The sequence below is a fragment of the Hyaena hyaena genome, unplaced genomic scaffold (assembly GCF_003009895.1).
Source record: "Hyaena hyaena isolate Hyena2069 unplaced genomic scaffold, ASM300989v1 scaffold_1243, whole genome shotgun sequence".
Classification (NCBI taxonomy): domain Eukaryota; kingdom Metazoa; phylum Chordata; class Mammalia; order Carnivora; family Hyaenidae; genus Hyaena; species Hyaena hyaena.
Genome location: NW_024081881.1, coordinates 221,174 through 242,397, shown reverse-complemented (window position 1 = coordinate 242,397; position 21,224 = coordinate 221,174). Strand labels below are relative to the sequence as shown.

At 38.9% G+C, this 21,224-nt stretch overlaps 1 protein-coding gene across 1 annotated transcript in view; it reads right to left on the bottom strand.

The window, feature by feature from the left end:
* Positions 1 to 21,224, bottom strand: part of LOC120224782 (extracellular matrix protein FRAS1) — a 415,754-nt gene that overhangs the window by 228,374 nt on the left and 166,156 nt on the right. Inside the window, exons 5-6 of the mRNA XM_039223043.1 lie at positions 13,317 to 13,476; positions 10,607 to 10,740 (exon numbers count right to left, since the gene is read on the bottom strand). Of these exons, the coding sequence (XP_039078974.1) occupies positions 10,607 to 10,740; positions 13,317 to 13,476 (294 nt within the window). The remainder of the gene's footprint in view (positions 1 to 10,606; positions 10,741 to 13,316; positions 13,477 to 21,224) is intronic.

The window sequence follows — 21,224 nt, the reverse complement described above, 5'->3', positions numbered from 1 at the left end:
AGACATTAATAAAACCCACAACAGTAGGAAAATTTCATTCATAGCTAACTCAATCATGTGCCTCAAGCACCCATAAATAGTAATTTCCTCTCGTTTAGTATTTATTAGTCACCTGGTGCTTTAATAAGAATTAGCACTTACAAAGTCAGTGTGACTCTTAAAACGTTTACACATTCCTCAAGTCCTACCCTCTTTTCTAAGAGCAAACAAAAGCACAAATAATAACAATAACAATAATAATTATTTACTTATTGTACTTTAATTTACTTATTGTATTATTGTACTTAATGTTTTCCAGGCTGGCTCAGTCAGGTGTCTGACTTTAGCTCAGATCATGATCTCGCAGTTTGTGAGTTCAACAAACTCTACATCAGGCTCTCTGCTTTTAGCGTGGAGCCTGCTTGGGATCCTCTCTCACCCTCTTTCTCTGTGCCTCTTCTGTTCACGCTCCCTTTTTCTCTCTTTCTCAAAACTAAGTAAACATTTTTTTAAAGAACTTAGATTCTTGAAGATCATTTTAAGGCTTTACATGACCCTAAGAAGTAAGTGTTCTTTTCCTTGCTTTACAAACAAGAAAAGTAAAGACCAGAGAGATTATGTGACCTGTCCAAGGTCATGTAGCCAAGCTGGTAATGACAATGGTTGGAGTGAGACTTTAGAGCATGGAACCATACCAACACTTAAGAGTATTTACACTCCTCGTGAGTTACTGCTAAACCCAAAATGAAGGTATACCTCTACTGATAAGCTACTTCACCATCCTTTTGCATCTTTATGTGAATCCACACATTTACATATATGCACTAGAGGGTTCCTTAACATGAAAAAAAAATTGATCATTCATATCCCTAGATATTTGGGAATAAAGGCAGAAAAAAAAGTAGATGAGCTATTTGGGAATAAGGGCAGAAAAAAGTGGGTGACAGAGACTAATGCCCAAGAAACTGCTCCCTGCCTGCTCCCTACTTCTCACCTCTACCACCCTCACCCCCAGAATGTCAGACCATGTGTCTCTGCTGCCCTGCAAAGAATTTTCACAGGAACTGTTTCCTCATTGATACCAAAGAGTCAGCTGCTCACTTTGACTTATCAATACAACCTTTTGAATGACAGGAAAGTAGACAAATTAAAGGCAAGGAAGGAGGATTAGAACATACCAAGCCTTAAGGACTAAGAAATGGTTTGTCTTACATAGAAGATACTTCCTGAGCAGCTACCTTCACCTTCTCTTACAAGAAGCAGAAAAGAGCTTCATTTTTCTTGAACAGTTCCAGTCATACCTCAGTAGTTCTTTAACTCAACTATATATGATCAGTTACATTAATGCATTACTATCTAATAGGGATTTATTTCAAACAACTGAATCACTGGAATTAAGATGACAACTGTTTTCAATGCTTTAGGTCATTTTATTTCTTTATTCTTCTATATGAAAAATATTATGAACATTGATATTTAATAGAGTAGTGAAAATTGGGACACAATGCTGAAATCATCAAGCATTTCTGAACCTCAGAACTCTTCAGCTTAATTAAATTTTAGTGAGGAAGTAAAATAACGGTGTATTTGATGTCACACTATTCAGTAATTTTATTATAGTAAACAAGTGAATTTATATAATGCTTGATAAATAGGGAACAGATGTCATGATCACAAATCTTGAATCAGCACAGAGTTACTACCAGTGTATCTTAACCAACATGGGCTAGACCCAAGTATAGTAATAGCAGAGTCAACTCAAGAGCATGGGGGAAAGAATTCATTATAGTAAGGTTGGTACAAGGAAAATCAAACTTTCTAATTCTTACTGGCTATACCTAATTATATATTTTATTGACAGAAACAGAATCTTTAATCACCAATCCAGATCAACAAGGGCAGAAAGGTAAAGCATTTAAAGAGAAGATATCCCAGGTTATAAGAGAACTATCTGAAAGAGAGGTGGCAATTCACCTGGGCTGGTGCTTCATAAGCAAGACTAGACACACAAGTAAGAAAATGCACAGCAAAGTGGGTCAGAAAAATGGAAAAGATTTTTAACAGCACATTTTGTTGCTATCATTTATCTGTATCCTTTCATCCTGGGCTATGTAGATTTGTCCTTCCAAAAGTATAGGCTACACAGGAGCTGGCCAACTATGGACCATGGACCAAATCCAGCCTACCACCTGTTTCCATAAACTTTTATTGGAACACAGCCACGTCCACTCATTTGCATATTATCTATAGCTGTCTTTGTGTTACAATGGCAGATTTGAGTAGTTGTTTCAACCGAATGGCTCACAGAGTGAAAATATTCGTTATCTGGATCTTTACAGAAAAAGTTTGCCAACCCCAGGACTCATATAATACCCTAAGTAAACACAGAAATTGAATACAAAAAAAATTATGAATAATGTCATTACAATTTGGGGTAGGACTACCATTAAGGATATATTTAATTGTGGTTTTTCATAGTCCTTAAATAAAAGTATTTATGATAAAAATTTTATGGTGTATTATGGCTAACAGCTCTTGATGAAACATTTTCCCACTATGATATCTCTGTAGATGGATACAGAAAGAGATGAAAATTTCACCACCAAAAAGTAAAACAGCCAACCTCCTGCCACTGTTATGAGAAAGATCCATTGAGGAGCCTTTCTTTGCTGTGTAAACCTAAAGAGTTATAAGAACCACCATTTCTGCCTAACTCTCTGCCTTTCTATACCAAACACAACCCAGATTCATCCCTCCGGTGTGTGGCCACAACTGTTGGAAGCAGCCAGAATGCCAGTCCTCACCATCCTCAATATCTTTCTTGCTACATCTAATAAGAGCCCATAAAGTAAAAAAGATTTAAAAAAAAAAAGAGTGGGGAGTAGGTGTGTTGGGGGAGGCAGAGGGAGTGATAAAAAGTAGAGGGATAGTTGTCCTTCTCTGCCTGACTTATTTTGCTCAGCATAACAAGGGGGAGAAGAAGGGGAGAAATGGTGGGGGAAAGGGAGAGAGGCAAACCATGAGAGACTCTTGAATGCTGACAAAAACTGAGGACTGATGAATATGGGGGGGAGGGGGGGTGGGCATGGACGAGGGCACTTGTGGGGATGCGCACTGGGTGTTATGTGGAAACTAATTTGACCATAAACTATTTGTAAAAAAAATAATAATAATAAAAAATAAAATAAATAAACATTTAAAAAAATTTAAAAAATTAAAAAAAATAAAGTAGAGGGATAGGACAATGCCTCAAACAAAAAGCACTTGGTCACCAAGAGGGAGGAAGAGAGCCTTTGCAGCAGTGGAAACTGGGGATTATAGTTTTTTGTTTCACGTATTAAAAATGTAAGAGGGTTGAGCAGTGTAGGTAGAAAAAGATCCAATCTCAGTATAGTAGAGGTATGCTAAATGAAAACCCACCAATCCCTCAGACAAGGAGACACATTTCTTAGCATCTGGCTATGGAGCCAAAAAGGGGAGTTAGCCAGGGGCAGGCCACTTACCCTTGCATCTTTCAAGGCCACATACCCCTTGCAGTGGGTATGGACAGATTGCTCTTGGTCAAGGATGAGTAAATAGAAGGCAAGAAACTTGGGAAAAACCCTGAAGAGCCAGCAAAACTAACAATGTTCTGAAGATTCAGGGAAAGAGCAGACTTCTGAAAGCTATACCTACAAGATCTAAAAAAAAAACTTAAAAGCTATTTTGCAACTTCAGTAAGACGCAGGAAAATGCAGTCTTTATTAAATAAAAGCAAGCAATAAACTTTTTGTAAAAAAACTAAAAAAAATACACATGATGTATGTAAATGGGGAGAGAAAAAATAAATAAATAAATAAATAAATAAATAAATAAAAGCAGCAATAAAGAAAAAATAAGCATTAGGATAAAAAAACTAGATGAACTAATGAAGGGAAAATAAAGAAGAATTAAAAGAAAAGTACAGTAAAATCGTCAAATTAAAATCAATACTAGAAGTGGTAAATACAAACTCAAGAAGCTCTCTCCATATGAAGAAGAAAGACACAAAGTGAAAAATGATGAGAGAGAACATGATTGATAATAAGGGGGGTAGGGGAAAATCCAAGAGTAATCATAACTGTTTCTGGAGAAATGAGAATAATTGGAATTAATATGATTAAATCAAAGCCATAACTGGAGAAAGCATTTCAAAATCTAGAATATAGACTGAAAGGTCTTCATCATATTCTAGGCAATAAGGTGAAAAGACACCTCACTTAGGAATATCCTGAAAAATGTTTCAATTACAAAGATAAAGAAACATCTTGCAAGAATCCAACAAAGCAAAACTAGCTGAATACAATGAAATAGAAAACAGACCGACATCAGACTTTTCTGCCAGGGCACTAAATTTCAGGATTCAGTATAAAAGAGTCCACAAAATTGGGATGTGAAGAAATTATAATGGCCCATAATTTTTGACCCCTCTGATTATATCTAATGTATATGGGCAATAAAAAAATGATTTCCAGGGGCACCCTGGTGGCTCAGTCAATTAAGCATCTGACTTCAGCTCAGGTCATGATCTCGCAGTTTGTGAATTCGAGCCTCATGTTGAGCTCTGTGCTGACACCTCAGAGCCTGGAGCCTGCTTCAGATTCTGTGTCTCCCTCTCTCTCTGCCCATCCCCTGCTCATGCTCTGTCTCTCTCTCTCAAAAATAAACATCAAAAAATTTTTTAAATAATAATTTTCAAACACTTAATGGCTGAGAAGACACACAATCTTCTACCTTTCTTGAAAGAAGATCCAAAGATGAAGTTCAACCTACTCAGATTAATCAATATTGGGAATGGGAAAATTATAGTATTTTAAAAAATTGTTAGTTATATCATCAGGGAAAAACTCTCATCAGACTGAGCAGACTATTTTCATAAGCCTACAAAAATGTGGATGGGTCAGAGCTCTGTTCACAAGGCATCTGGACAAAAGTTGAAACCAAGCAATTTCAGTATAAATTTACATCCCTCCCTAAAGGAACAATACCCTGTTTGAACATATGATAATTCTCCTTTAATCAGAGATTATCACCAACTTCTTTTTTTATTATAAATTTATTTTTAAATTTAAATCCAAGTTAGTTAACATATAGTGTAATAATGATTTCAGAAATCGAACTTACTGATTCAACACCCAGTGCTCATCCCAACAAGTGTCCTCCTTAATGCCCATCACCCATTTAGCCCATCTTCCCATGCAACACCCTGTCAGCAACCCTCAGTTTGTCCTCTGTATTAAATAATTTCTTTTTTTAAATTTTTTAATGTTTTTTAAATTTATTTCTGAGAGAGAGACAGCATAAGCAGGGGAGGGTCAGAGAGAGAGGGAGACACAAATTTCAAAACAGCCTCCAGGCTCTGAGCTGGCTGTCAGCACAGAGCCCGACGCGGGGCTCGAACCCATGAACTGCAAGATCATGACCTGAGCCGAAGTCAGATGCCCAACTGACTGAGCCACCCAGGCACCCCTGTATTAAAGAATTTCTTATGGTTTGTCTCCCTCTCTGTTTATATCTTATTTTTGCTTCAGTTTCACTATGTTCATCTGTTATTTTAATTCCACAATTGATTGAAATTATATATTTGTCTTTCTCTGACTTATTTTGCTTACCATAATACACTCTAGTTCCATCCACATTGTTCCAAGTGGCAAGATTTCATTCATTTTGATTGCTGAGTAATATTCCATTAGATATGTGTACACACACACACACACACACCACATCTTCTTTATCCATTCATCAGTCATCATTAACTGATGGGCTTTTTCCATACTTTGCCTATTATCGATAGTGCTGCCATTAACATTGGGGTGCATGTGGCTCTTCAAATCAGCACTCCTTTATCCTTTGGATAAATACCTATCAGTGCAATTGCTAGGTTTTGGGGGACTTCTATTGTTAATTTTTGGGGGCCCCTCCATACCGGTTTCCAGAGTGGCTGCACCAGTTTGCATTCTTACCAGCAATGTAAAAGGGTTCCACTTTCTTCACACCCTTGTCAATATCTGTTGTTGCCTGAGTTGTTAATGTTAGCCATTGTGACAGGTGTGAGGTGATATCTCATTGTGGTTTTGATTTGTATTTCTCTGATAATGAGCAATGCTGAGCATCATTTCATGTGTCTGTTAGCCACCTGGATGTCTTCTTTAAAGTGTCTATTCATATCTTTTGCCCATTTCTTCACTGGATTATTTGTTTTTTGGGTGTTGAGTTTGGTACATTCTTTATCTGATATGTCATTTGCACATATCTTCTCCCATTCCATCGGTTGCCTTTTAGTTCTGCTGACTGTTTCCTTCACTGTGCAGAATTTTTTTTTAATCTTGATGAGATCCCAATAGTTCATTTTTGCTTTTGTTTCTCTTGCTTCTGGAGACATGTTAAGAAGTTGCTGCAGCTGAGGTCAAAGAGGTTGTTGTCTGCTTTCCTCTCTAGGAGTTTGATGGCTTCCTATATTACATTTAGGTCTTTCATCCATTTTAAGTTTAGTTTTATGTATGGTGTAAGAAAGTGGTCCAGATTCATTCCTCTGCATGTCGCTGTCCATTTTTCCCAACACTATTTGCTGAAGAGACTGTTTTTATTCCATTGGATATTCTTTCCTGCTTTGTGAAAGATTAGGTGGCCATACGTTTGTGGGTCCATTTCTGGGCTCTCCATTCTGTTTTTGTGCCAGTACCATACTGTCTTGATGATTACAGCTTTGTAATATAGCTTGAAGTCTGGAATTGTGATGCTTCTAGATTTGGTTTTCTTTCTCAGTCTTTTATTGAGGGCTGATTTGTGACCCAGTATGTGATCTATTCTGGAGAATATTCCATGTGCACTCGAGAAGAATGTGTATTCTGCTGCTTTAGGATGAAATGTTCTGAATATATCTGTTAAGTCCATCCAGTCCAGTGTGTCATTCAAAGCCATGGTCTCCTTGTTCATTTTCTGCTTAGGTGATCTGTCCATTGCTGTAAATGGGGTCTTGAAGTCTCCTACTATTATGGTACTATTATCAATGAGTTTCTTTGTTTGTGATTAATTGATTTATATATTTGTGTTCTTCATACTGGGGACATAAATGTTTACAATTGTTAGATCTTCTTGGTGGATAGACTCCTTAATTATGATGTAATGCCCTTCTTCATCTCTTGTTACAGTCTTTATTTTAAAATCTAGTCTTTCTGATATGAGTATTGCCACTCCAACTTTCTTCTGATGACTATTAGCATGATAGATGGTTCTCCATCCCCTTACTTTCTGTCTTCAGGTGCCTTTAGGTCTAAAATAAATCTCTTGTGGGGCACCTGGGTGGCTTAGTCAGTTAAATGGCTGACTTCATCTCTGGTCACCATCTCACAATTCGTGGGTTTGAGCCCTGCATCAGGCTCTATGCCGACAATACAGAGCCTGAAGCCTCCTTCAGATTCTGTGTCTCCCTCTCTTTCTGTCCCTCCCCACCCCTATACACTCTGTCTCTCTTCCTCTCAAAATTAAACATATAAAGTTTTTTGAAATAGTTTCTTGAAAGCAGCATATAGATAGGTCTTGTTTTCTTATCCATTCTTATACACTATGTCTTTTGATTGGAACATTTAGTCCATTTACATTTAGAGTGAGTACAGAAAGATATGAATTTAGTGCCATTGTTTTGCCTGTAGAGTTGATGTTTCTGGTGATGTTCTCTGATCCTTTCTATTCTTTGTTACTTTTGGTCTTTTGTTTTTCTTTTCTCCACTCAAAGAGCCCTGCTTAAAATTTCTAGCAGGACTGGTTTAGTGGTCACGAACTCCTTTAGTTTTTATTTGTCTGGGAAACTCTTTATTTCACCTTCTATTCTGAATGACAGCTTTGCTGGATAAAGAATTCTTGGCTGCATATTTTTCCAACTCAGCATGTGGAATATATTCTGCCACTCCTTTCTGGCCTGCCAAGTTTCTGTTGATAGGTCTGCTGTGAATCTGATCTGTCTTCCCTTATAGGTTAAGGACTTTTTTCCCTTGCTGCTTTCATAATTCTTTCCTTTTCTGTGTATTTTCTGAATTTGACTGTGGTTGCCTTGTTGATGGTTGTTTTTTGTTGAGTCTAATAGGAGTTCTCTGGATTATCACCAGCTTCTAAAATGTGATTACAACTATGAAATATATATATATAAATGTATATGTGTGTGTGTGTGTGTGTGTATGTGTGTGTATCTCCACATTTGCCTACAAAAAAATTGGAATGAATTACACCAAAAATCTATTGTGGTGTTTTTGAATGGTAGATATATAGATGATCATTTTCTACTTTTCTGCCTTTTCCAATCTTTCCTTAGTAAGAACAGATTACTTTTGCAACTTAAAAGAAAAAAACTCTTACATTAAAATTAATTTTTTTCTGGAGCTCAAGACCTGGAAATACACTTCTTCTGATGGACTTACTTGTTTTTAACATTTAATGAGTTAATGCATATAAAATAGTTGCAATTATGTTCAATGCTGTTAGTGACTATTGTTATTGTGATTACTACTATACATAAATGCTATATAACTCATCATTTTGGAAGGCCGTATAGCATAATGCTTAAAAATATGAGGCAGGTGGGGCACCTGGGAGGCTCAGTCAGTTGAGCATCCATCTTAGGCTCAGGCCCGATGATCTCATGGTTTGTGAGTTTGAGCCCTGCATTGGGCTCACTGCTGTCACCACAGAGCCTACTTCAGATCCTCTGTCTCCCTCTCTCACTGCCCCTTTACCACTCAACCTTACTCTTTCTCTCTGTCTCAAAACTAAATAAACATTTTAAAAAAACATATGAGTCGGGTGTGGTCTGCTGAGTTTATAATGCAGAATTACCTAGGTTAGGAGCACTGATACTTCCTAACTGTGGTACTTTACATGAATCACTTAGGCTCTCCATATCTCAGTTTTATCCATCAGCAAGAGGGGAAGATAATAATGGTTCCTACTTAATACAGTTGTTAAGAGAATCACAAATCTCTTAAAATTAATGACTGGTACATAATAAATGCCAAAAATGTGGTGACGGTGAGGACGATGATGATGGTAGGTGGTAGACAGTGGTGATGTTTCCATCAAAAGCTTAAATTTTATAATTCCCCTTTATATCATCAGAACATCTAATATTTAATAATGATATTAAATCAAGAAAAATATTTCTAAATAATCTGAGAAAAACAACTCTCAGATGTTGCCATCACATACTTGTGATATAAACTTACTGATGCAAGAGTGATTAAAATCAATCTATTTTTAAGACTCTAGAATGCTTGCATATCAACTAGCTCTAAAGTATGGTACCAAACTTCATCTTTTTAAATTAGTTACCTACATCATGCAAACTATATGTGAGTGCCATGTTTGAAGCTAGAGTTTGTATTTAATGTTTTTAAAAATGGGTACTACCACTTTCAGTTATCCCAGTATCTATCCCCCTAACATGTAGTCCTTTAAAGTTTCAAAGATGTAAAGCAGAAGGCTCACAATGTGGTGTTTCCTCCATGCCTCCTCCTGCTTCCCCTATTGCAATGGTGGCAAACTGCTTAATTACCCTTCATACACAAGGGAACTGAATCCTGGAAAGTGCTAAATCGAAATGCCCCAACACTGCAGCGTCCTCCGAATGTGAGATATTGTGCAACTCTACAGAGAAGCTCATTTGTAATCTTAGCGCTGGGAGAAGACTTTGTGATGGATTGAGAGATGTGACATGAGCACGGTAGTTGCGGTAGTGTGGATAATACAATCTAGTCTTTCAATTAGATACATTTTCCCTTTATTTGGCATTTAGCATTTCTTGTCTAATTGCCTTTTGTCTGCCTTTAAAAATATTGCCCAATTGTCACAATATGCCATGTTATTGATTTTGTTTTATTTGACACAAAGTACTGCTCTGTATCAACTGAATGTTGGCTTCCAGCTTTTCCCTAGATCAAAAACGAGCTGTTTTTCAACTGGAGGCAAACTCCTTTTGTGGTTATCTGTCAACTGCCAAGGAACATCCATAGGAGCCTCTAGAAGAGTAAAAAACTATAAAATACCATGTATACCACATTTGTTTGCCATTGATTTTCTCTTCTAAATTTGTGTGAAGAGTCTAATGTTTTGAAAATCAGATGAACTTTAAATGAAGAACAAAATCTCACTATTTTTTAAAGCTCCCCAGAGAAAATCTGAATAACTTGAATCATTATCTTATGAAAATTAAAAAGTTTACATCTGGATAATCATGTTCAAAGACATACATATGTCTTAAAAAGCAAGACTATACCTATGCGTTGAGACATAATACCTGATCATATTACTGATTTTTCCAGATGTTTAGCTTGACATTTTTGCAACATCTGCAACTGCCTGCTTTGCAGGTACCCGCAAGGCTCATGTTCATTATGTAAAGATTAGCTTAAATGGCTGGTTATTAGACCTATCTATAGTTTCTCAGGGTAAAAGAAATGTCTCAGGGGTAGTCTCCAAAAGTATATGAAAAACAAAACAGCCTTTGCTTCTTGTTTCCAGTATTTTCAAGGCCTGCCTGACAACCTCACAAGAGGCTCAAATTCCTGAACAGTGAAGTTAATAGTCTATGAAGGATCCATTTAGAGGCTGTCTTCCTTACCTGGTTGCAAAACAGAGGTTGACACTGAGCTGTGAAGCACTGGGTGACCCCATTTCTACACACACATTTAGCACACCGACTCAATGGCCAGTCTTCCCCATCCTGGAATACATGGCCTTCATAGGAACACGGTTCTGGAAGGTCAGAAAAAATAAGGATTACTGGGGGGATTGTACTTGCTGATCCCAGGGCTGACTGCATGGGTGTGTGGCCAGTGCAGTCAAACAGGACCCTGTGGTTGGAGGGCTCATACTTGGGGATTAAAGCTCTGCAGTTATGTGCCCTACTCTTGATTTTGTCTCAGGTCAGAATCTCGAGGTTTATGAGTTAGAGCCCCATTTCAGGATTTACCCTCACAGTGTGGAGCCTGCTTGATATTATATATAGATGAGATAGATAGATAGATAGATAGATAGATAGATAGATAGATATAGATGATATAGATAGATATAGATATTTCTCTCTGCCCCTCCCCTACTCTCTCTAAATAAATATATTAATTAAAAAAAAAACTATGCAGTCACTGTATTGAGTTCTTAATGACTTTCTCTCTGAGTTTTGTAAGTGAAGTCTAGTGAGACAACATAACATGTACTAGGGAGCTTCAGCTGATGCATGGTCCCACATCCCACTACTTCCTTGCCTTCCTGAGATGGGTTCTCAGTCACTTGCTTCCAAAACCATCCTCAGTTGATATGGAGAACAAAGGCAAAAGAAATGTAGGGGAAAAAATTAAATCTCCTTTGCAGCCCACTGACAAGTACTTAAGACAGGCAGGGAGACTTTCCTCTGGGAACTCAGCTGTCTTGATGTTAATGCTTTGCTAAGGGCAAAAAGTAACCTTAGTTTGACATCAGCAGCCTGACCTCCAGGATCCTTTAAGTCTTCTTAAACATAAAAATCCCTTTAGAAACTTCCTTTACCTATACCACCCCAACCAAGATATATGTTAGCAATCATCCTCCAAGCATATGGCCCGCTGATATACATCTGAAGGGCCTGATGAGTAACATTTTACTAGACTGTAGTAAATGATCCTAACAGCAGCTAGCTTCTCAATGTCCTGGAAACCTTGGACGTTGTGTTCCAGGATGCAATGTCCTGGAATTTCCTTCCAAATTCCTTAGAGACTTATGCTAACCCTAACCCTCTCCCAATGAAAGTATATAATCAGTCACTCCTCAGAACTCAGTGCAATTCTTTTTGCCCACAGAACCTGTCCCTATCTTTAATAAAGCCACATTTTTTGCACCAAAGATGTCTCAAGAATTATTCTTTCTTGACCGTTCGCTCCTGGACTCCAACATTTCACATCACTGTGAATGCTGCCATCCTGTACCCACAGTAGGGACCTGGATGCAGGTGCTAGGGGAGTGCATCCGCCCCAAGCAAAAAGTACCAGGATGGGGGCCAGGGCGCCTGTGGGGTCTCCATCCATCTGGCAAGTCCCCCCATGCCTGAAGGAGCATGGCATTACATAGCAAATTAAAAACAGGACACTTGAGAAAGACCACAGAAGAAAGACCCACTGCCTTTTGAATAAGGGGCCCTGCATTTTCATTTCATGCCGAGCAAATTATGAAGCTGGCCCTGACTGATCCTCCAGTCTCTCCAGGCAAAATGCTTCCAATAGGTCTTTCTCACGGAGGCCAAGAAGAAAGCCTCTTAAAGCATACAAAAGGATCCCGCAAGCTCAGCCAGCCTACTCACCACCCCCAAACTCTGTTGTTCAAGTATTTCTATTTGCAGGGTTATTTGGCCCAAAGCAGCTAGCTGTCAGTCCTTTTCTGGTGGATGACATCTGAAATGCATGAGGCAAGCATTGTACTTTCATCATTTCCTAAGCGTACTTTTAAATCCCTGTAATGGTTCTCCAGAGTAACGGATTGCCAGGAATGGAATAACTGAGGATCAGAAAGAAACCAGGGTCTTTTTAAAGGGAAAAGGCAAAAATAAGAGTGTAGCTTCCAGGTACTATTAAATAAAAGAATAATTTTCACAATCATATGCCAGGAGAGGATATAATGCAGCCATGACAGTAATTCGTATTTATCATGAAGCATAGACTACTTAGTTATAAAAATGGAAGGGGAAATTTAGTACTAAACTGTAATAAAAGGAGGACTTGGACCAAGTATGGATTCTAAGCAAAGGACCTGGAAATGTGCCCCTTGCTTGCTGAATGGGGACTCAGCCTGTAGGCAGGCATATTCTCCACAGTGAAGGTGCCATAGAGACAAATGATTGCCGTCTTCTTGCTCTGTGTGTCTTGGAGAAAGATGTTATGTCACCTCAAAGACCAGCCAGCAGAATTAGTGCTAGTGACGCTACATGGAGGGGTGATTTGTTCATTCTTCTCTCTGCCAAGAGGCAGCAGGAACCACCTTGGCCCTTAGGGAAATCACATCAGAGAATCTCATCCCTCCTCCCTTTCCTTCTTGGGAGCTGTGGATGCAGAGGGATGCATCTGGCCAGCACAAAATAAATAAATCAGAAACTTGCAGAATCCCAAATTTGGAATGGAGCTTAAAGATCTGTTCCAACCTCACTCTGCAACATTGCTTCTGCCAAGTGCAAGGCTCCAACTTGGTTCCAGTAAAGAACCAGGTTAGGGATCTTTGAGCCACACTGAGCAAGAAAGAAAAAGTTGGGAAGTCACTGGGTAAACCTCAAAGGCAAAGAAAGTCTCTTTCAAGAAGTTCATACTCACTCCCAGGGCCCACACAGACTGGGCAGCAGCTCCCTTCGGGGATGAATTCCAGCTCCTGCTGTGCACACGACAGCGGTGGGCATGGCTGGGGTGTGCATCGGACTTCCCCATGCGTACACGAGCACACACTGCATGGGGAGGAGGCCCACTCTGTCCCATGCTGGGGTAAGGGGGAAAAAGAAAAAGAAGGTTATTGTCAGAATATAGCTTTCATTTGACCAGACAGAAGCAAATGTCTTACACAAATGAAGGATGGTGCTCAGGAGAGGTGGAGGAAGGCTCTAGGCTTACAAGGTTTTACAATGTTCCAAGTCAGAGACCAATTAAAAACCTGAATTTTCTTTTCTTTTTACTATCCCTAAGATTTATACCTGAAATTTCAGGAAGACACAAAAAGAAAACAAAAGGTACCCTAGCCCGAATCATTTAAAAAATGCTACAAAGCCTAAAGTAAAATATACACACATACACATACATGTATTTACTGAATTCTTTATAACAGTCATATTGTTTTCAATAGCTCTCACTCTGATCCTCTCTCTCTCTCTCTCTCTCTTTTTCCCTTTACTTTTTAAAACCCTGACTAGTTCCCATATTCCTCTTTGCCTATCCTTCCTCCTCCCCATCCCCCTCTGCTTCTCTCCTGCTCCAATGGTCTTTAGGTCCTGGGGAAATATGACAGCAAGCAAGAGGCATCTGTTCCCACCAGTTCTCCCACAAACTACAGAGCCAACTCTACACATACAGAATGCTGCTATCCCACTTCAGGTTGGGATATGACATTCCCAAAACTAGCACTATATCAGTGATCTACTAAATCCATATTTGGAGTTCTATGACTTACTGAGTACCAAAAATATTTAAATGAGGCACTCACTCTCAAATGTGATGCAGAGTGAGAAGGGGGTGACCACTGAATATAAAAAGCTACAAATATGTTGATTGCTTAGGGAAGTAGCTGTCAAAATATCTTACGTTCTCTGTGCCAGAATGGAATAATGGTGGCTTTCATAAGATTGGGGGGGGGAGGGGTGAGTAAGCTTAATGAATGAAATTTTCCTCCTATAACATTTTCTTAAAATTGGAAACTGCTTTCCTCTGCCTCTATTAAATGCAGCATCTGATGATAACTGATCCAGCACACTTCATGTATAGATTTCCACTAAAAACATCACACATTCCAGGTGTTCAATCACCTAAATATAATCTGGGGATTACAACTATGTGACTGAGAAGCATAGAAAATAAATGTCCTCTTGCTTCTCCTCAAGCCAGCATCCAGAACAGTTATTCAGCATTCCCAAACACAAAAGAACTCTGTCTTACCTAAACAAGTCAGTACCGCTTTGTTCAGCAAATTACAGCCAGGTTGCAAGTAAGCCATGTCTGACATCTCTGCTACCATTACAATCATAGTAATAGGTAGTCACGGCCATCCAATCATTTGGAAACCAAGTCCTCCCCTTACTATCATGAAGATTACTTTCTCCTAGGGGGACCTACTGGAGCACAAGAGAGCAATAATGCAAGCATGCGCTGAGTCAGATGAACCAAGGGCTTCCTTGGAAGCTCCCAGCTCTGCCCTCCCTGCCTTGGGAACTGTGGGTGAGCGACTCAGTCTTTCTAAATCTCAGCTTTCTGGTCTGAAAAACTGAAATGGTATGACAACACCCCCTTCACTGGGTTATTATAAGGATTACACGAAGTGGTTTTTTAAAGAGCGAGCAAGGGAGGGGAGGGGTGGCGGGCAGAGGATGCTCAATCCTCCCACCTCTTTCCACTGTGTTGAGTTCATGGCCCTCCTCCTCCTTTTCACACCCATGTGCCAACTGTGACGTAGAAATGGACATAAATGTCAAGGCCAAGTCCTCTACCACCAATTTTTATTTCTGCTATAATTAAATATAAAATTTCAAATCGAGTACAGCACATAAATGGGCAAGCCCACAACTTGCTAATAAACTGTTGACTAATAAAAGATAGGGGACAAGTGACCTTTAAGCTTTGAAAAGCCTAAGCATAAAAGCAAAGAAAGACACCGTAAGAGAAAAACTGATAGGTTCTAACAAGTTAAAATTTTATTTTTTTAATTTTGTTTATTTTTGATAGAGAGAGAGAGAGAGAGTGCACACAAGCAGGGAGGGGGATGGTGGGCAGAGAGAGAGGGAGACACAGAATCCAAAGCAAGTTCCAGGCTCCGAGCTGTCAGCACAGAGCCCACCGTGGGGCTCGAACTCATGAACTGTGAGATCATGACCTTAGCCAAAGTCGGACACTTAACCAACTGAGCCACCCAGTCGCCCCTCTAACGAGTTAAAATTTTAAAAGTCTGTCAAAAATACCTCATAAACAAAATCAAAGGCAAACGACAAACTGATAAAAATTGCAAATTATATTAATTAGAACTAAATGCTATTATATAAAATCATTTATAAGCAATGAGAAAAACAACAGAAAGACAAGCTTATAGAATATTTAACGCTATAAATTGCAAAATATTAATTAAAATAAAATTGGATAATACTTCTTAATATTGGATATGGGAAGAGTTTAAAACTCATCGTAGTGTTGGTGCAACAGCAGTGGAGAGCATTTTCCCCTTCACGGAGCCCTCCCTCACCACAGCGCCTGGAGTACTCAGTCAGGTGGGGCCTACCCAAGGCAATCACACCTGAAGAAAGGCTGCACGAACTGTGATATTCCCACTGGATTTCTCATCAGACACAGACAATTTAAAACTGAATTTTAATGACCAGAGATCTCACAGCTTCAATAAGCAAAATCTGTAGATGCTTTGACCTACTAATTTCACTTTTAAGAGGTTATCTGAAGAAAATGACCAATGATACACAAAACAGTTTAAATACTAGGAATTCCATTTCATTAAGAAGTTGTTTGAGGAAACTAATGAATGATGCACAAAATGTTTAAATATAAGGAAAACCACTTCATTGTTCTATATATAGCAAAATTGGAAATATTATAATAAAAATTAGAAGCTACACAAATCCCTAATAGGAAATCATGTTCTCCAAGGGTATGCCAGGGAACTATACACAACACTTTATATTAAAAAGTAAGACATAAACTGTACACATAGTATAATTACAATTAGGTAAGTGCATAGATCTCTATCTATCTATCCATCTCCATTGCTACCTAATCTCCAAAAAACTGAGAGAACACTAACAGTGATTTTCATAGCTTGAGAATTACCAATGATATTTTTTTCTTTAGTTTTTGAATTTTCACCATAAACATATTTTTATTTTTGTCATCAGAAGGCAAACTACTGTTTAAAATATCAAATGAATCATTTATACGTCTTAAATAAAGTGAAATGTGAAGGCTGCATATAAAACAGCTTGAAGTGAACTTCTTTATCTATTAAAAGTCGAGAGATTGCTTCTAAACATCTTGACATTTCACTTCATTAAAATAAGGACTTGTACTGTTGCTACTAAGAAACACTAACAGTTGTTTCTTAAACATTTGCAATCACACCACCTTTCACACAGAGACCACAAAAATTAATTACAATAACAACCTGTCAATCACCACATTTTTTTCATCTGTAAAATGAGAGGGTTGTGTTAGCTAATCTCTTCAGTACCTTTGAGCTCGCTAATGATGTGCATCTATTACCTAACTCAAGAGACATAAAACGAGGCAGGTGATTCTCCCTTCGGAATAAGCTTCAAAATTATGGGAATAACAACAAACATTTGGTAGGGAATCTCCAGTGCTTGGTGTCACAGCCACAGAGGATCCCGATGGTGATCCAAAGTGCACAATTTCTCTCTCTCTGTCCTCTCCCCTGCTTGTGTGCTCTCTCTCACAAAATAAATAAACATTTTTTCTTAAAGGGAGGGGGTGCCTGGGCTGCTCAGCCCCTTAAGTGACCCACTCTTGGTTTCAGCTCAGGTCATGATCTCATGGTTCTTGAGTCGCAGCCCTGTGTCAGGCTCTGTGCTGATAGTGAGGAACCTGCTTGAGATTCTCTCTCTCCCTTTCCCTCTCTCTGCCCCTCCCCTGCTTGCGCTCTCTCTTAAAATAAATAAACACTTTTAAAAAATAACAAAATGCACAGAGTGATGAAGACAAATTGCTCCCACATCTCTCTTGGGAAAAAGTCATGTAAGTCCCCTCCATTTTCATCTCCTACGCCTATCCTTAAAACAGTGATACTGCCCTCAGCAGAAGGAAATTAGAGATCAAGGGGTTTGGCACATGCTAATATATATATGATGTATATATATATTAGTAATAATTATATATATATATAATTTCCTAGTGTTCTCAACACCCATTTACAAAAGCCTCATTTTTTATAAACACTGTAGCAGCAAAGAGAGCTTTGTAAAGTCAAGGAATAATAGATACAAAAAGCAATGCTCCCAGACCTGGTTTTAGCTGTGTCATCTTAACCTCATTAATACCTTTGGAAAATATGAGATTTTGACATGGGACAAAAGAGCATTCTGCAGACAACATCTTAAATATATTCTTCTGCATGCCCAACTAATAAGTCGGCCTGGCTGTTGACATAAGTCCAAAGGAAAGATAAGGTCATAAAGTATTTGCCTGGCTTACTGACAGAACAATAAAATAATTTTTCTTCATATAATTTGTTCCTGTTATGAAGTTATAGATCTAGAATACTAACTATCTGGGAATGTTCAGTGCATATTATAATTACATACTCTACTTTGAAGAGAACGACGCTGCAGAATTCAATATTCATTTCTTCCTTCGCACACATAAATTAGTACTCCTTTTAGCGTCACAGACGGCAAGTGGAGCAGACCTCTCCCTCTGCGCTCCTCTGTTCAATCGAATGTGGGCACTAGGGCATCACCACTTGCTGCTTTCTTTTTCGGTGAATCTCCAAGCACTATCTTCTCAGGCCTGACATTATCTAGTGATGGGATTCAATTAGTAAAAAGGGAAAGAGAGAGGATTAATGGTCCTCTTCCTTCCCTTTCAGAAGCTAATTTGTGGGGCAAAGAACAGGGAAAAGCATTCCAATGCTCTTTAGGAAAACATATTTCAGGCTTGTCTCCCTGAATGGCTGGCAAGGCTGGGCAGAGATCCAAACGCTAATTTGAAGGGATAGTTTTCGGGAGGTCATGGATGAAACAGTCCCCCAAATGCTGGCTGTAATAAGCCCATGTAAGACTCTCAAATAACCTGGAGTCAGCCAAAAGGCTCAAGTGTTTTCCTCACTCCAGGGAAGCTGTTGGGACTAGTCTTGACTTGTTAGAAGGCTGGTTGTGTAAGATGCTGTCTATCTTGCAAGCAAAGGCGGTCCTCTGGTGAGGAGACACTGTTTCATTAAAGGATGGCCTCCTCATGCTGTCCTGGGCTGGGCCCATCCTTGACTTTCCTTTGCTTCGACCGTATTCTCTGGAGACTGTATCGCTTCGACTAATTCCCCTCCTGCCACACTCATTCTATCCTAAAGCCTCTTGTAAAGCCCTCTCTTAGGAGAAAGCTTTCACCTTAGATCACCATTCTAAAGTTCTTAAAATATGGGCTATTTTGTAGCTACAGGGAGAGCGTCTCCATGACCTACCCTATGGGATGCAAGCCAGAAACTAAAGAGAAGATTACTGCTGTTTGGCAAGTGAGGAGGGTGCTCTGGACTGCTTCCCAAGGAAGCCAAAAGGAGCAAAAACAAAAGCAAAAGCAAAAAAAAAAAAAAAAATCCTCCAGGATTCAGGAAAAAAACAAGTGAAACAAGTGACAAGGTGAGAGAGCAAACCCAGACAAGTATTTAACCCACAAAAGAAAACAAATAATATTAAAAAGGCCTTTGCAAGAATCTAGGGAAAGTGAAGAAAGTAAGAGATGAAGGAAGTGCAGAAAGACAAAAAATCTGATCATTTTAACTTTATTAAGACTAAAATTAGAAGATTTTTTTTGTCTCTCCTTAAAAAAATCATTCTTCTATCTCTATTTGAAGAAGTAGACCTCTAGAGATTTTTTTCCTTCAAAATAGAGTCCTGAAATTCAGCTTTTTTCTCACTTACATCAAGTACCAGAAATATAACATTTTCTGAGGAGTACGTTTTGGAAGTTGCATATGGGAAAAGGACACGTGGATATGTTCTTACCCCGTTTAGCGCTTTCCATGTGATGTTTTACAGCAGAATGGGGTAGGAGGACTGGGGAAGAAAGAGGACTTTCTGAACTCTTCCAGAGAAAGCTGGAGGCCAAGAGGATTCCATTTCTTAACTAATCCACCGGCATATCGGTGGTCTTAGAACCACCCAGCCACATAGGTCGTTGGTCAATGACAAGCATGCCAGTGGTACAAGGAGATTGATAAGTTAGAGAAGGAATTTGTTCATTCTCTGAATCCTCCATTGAGGTTTACTGAGCACCCACTCTGGGAAAAGTTCAATGTTAAGTGCCTTGTTAGGTGGGAAGCAAGGAAGATCACTACAAAGATGCAGAAAACACTGTCAATGTTCTCAAGCATCTTGAACCAAGATAAGAAGATTGCACATGTGCACAAATATAACACAAGAGAACAAGTGATAAATGTCATTCGAGTACAAAGATTTACTGAATTCTGATTTTGCATGTCCCTGGTATCACCACTCACTTGAGACATCTGATTGTCCCCTAACCTTATCTTGGATACTATGTGCTCCTTCATTTGAGAGATTCAGCTTGGTGCTTTTGACCTAGAACCACACACCTATTCAAATCATTATGAGCTGGCATTACTTCCACCATCATTGTGCTCTGCAGCACTTTCCATTTCACAGGGCAGCATGCAAGGTTTACACCGCTCCACATAATACAGATTGAATTGAGCAGCAAAGGTTGATATGTGGTATGAAGACATTCCCAGCATAGATCCTGCTTGGGTGTCTTTCAGGAACACATTGTGCAGAACTGAAAGAGTGGCTTCCTCAGGTAATTAGGAGACAGTGGCTCAAGGGAGATGATCCTGTCCCATGGGGAAAGTACACTATGCTCATTGAGTTTTAGGTACTCACACTGAATAGCAACCTGGAGTGGGCATATCAAATCCCACTAGCCTGAATGGGCAGAGGCACTAACTTGGGGAGAGGTTTGTATCAGGTGGAAGATGAGGATTAAAGCAAAGAGCCTCTTTCTACCACATTTGACATCACCTACTGCCTCAAGGTAACATTTAGGTGTAAGTAAAGATGAATTGTATCCATTCCATTTTCATAAATCCTATAATAAAGTACCTTGCAATGGTACTTTTTAACCAATACTTAATGTCTATAAATTAATCCTAAAGGATCTGGAATGAGAAAGTACAATAAAAGAACTTTAGGATCAATTTCTAGTACTGTGGTTCTAAATGGGAGTAGGTGAGCATTTTGCCCCTTAGGGGAAATTTGGCCATGGGTGAAGACATATCTGGTTGCCAGGACTCAGGTGTTTTCCCAGCATCTATCTAGTGGGTAGAAGTCAGGGATGCTGAATATCCTATGAGGCATAGGATAGCCCCACAACAAAGCCTAAAACATCAATAGTGCTGAAGTGTAGAAACCTTACCGTAATGGAAAGAGCCTTAATTAGGAGTAAGAAAACCTGGGTTCTAGGTCAGGTTATACCACTTATTAGTAATAAGATATTGGGCAAGTTTAAGCTCTTCACAACTCAACTTTTTCATCTTCAATACAGGAGTAATAATATCTGCTCTATTCACTCACTCAGGGTTGTTTGTAATTATCAAAGGGAAACAATATATGTCGTACACAGAGACAAGGTGGTACTTCATTATTCAGCATCACAACTTCTTGGATTAACATTGTCGAACTACTCTTTAAAGACACAAATTCAACCTACAAATATTTACATAGGACCTATGAAATAAGTAGAACCATTTTAATCCTATTCAAGGAAACCAAATGTCCATGG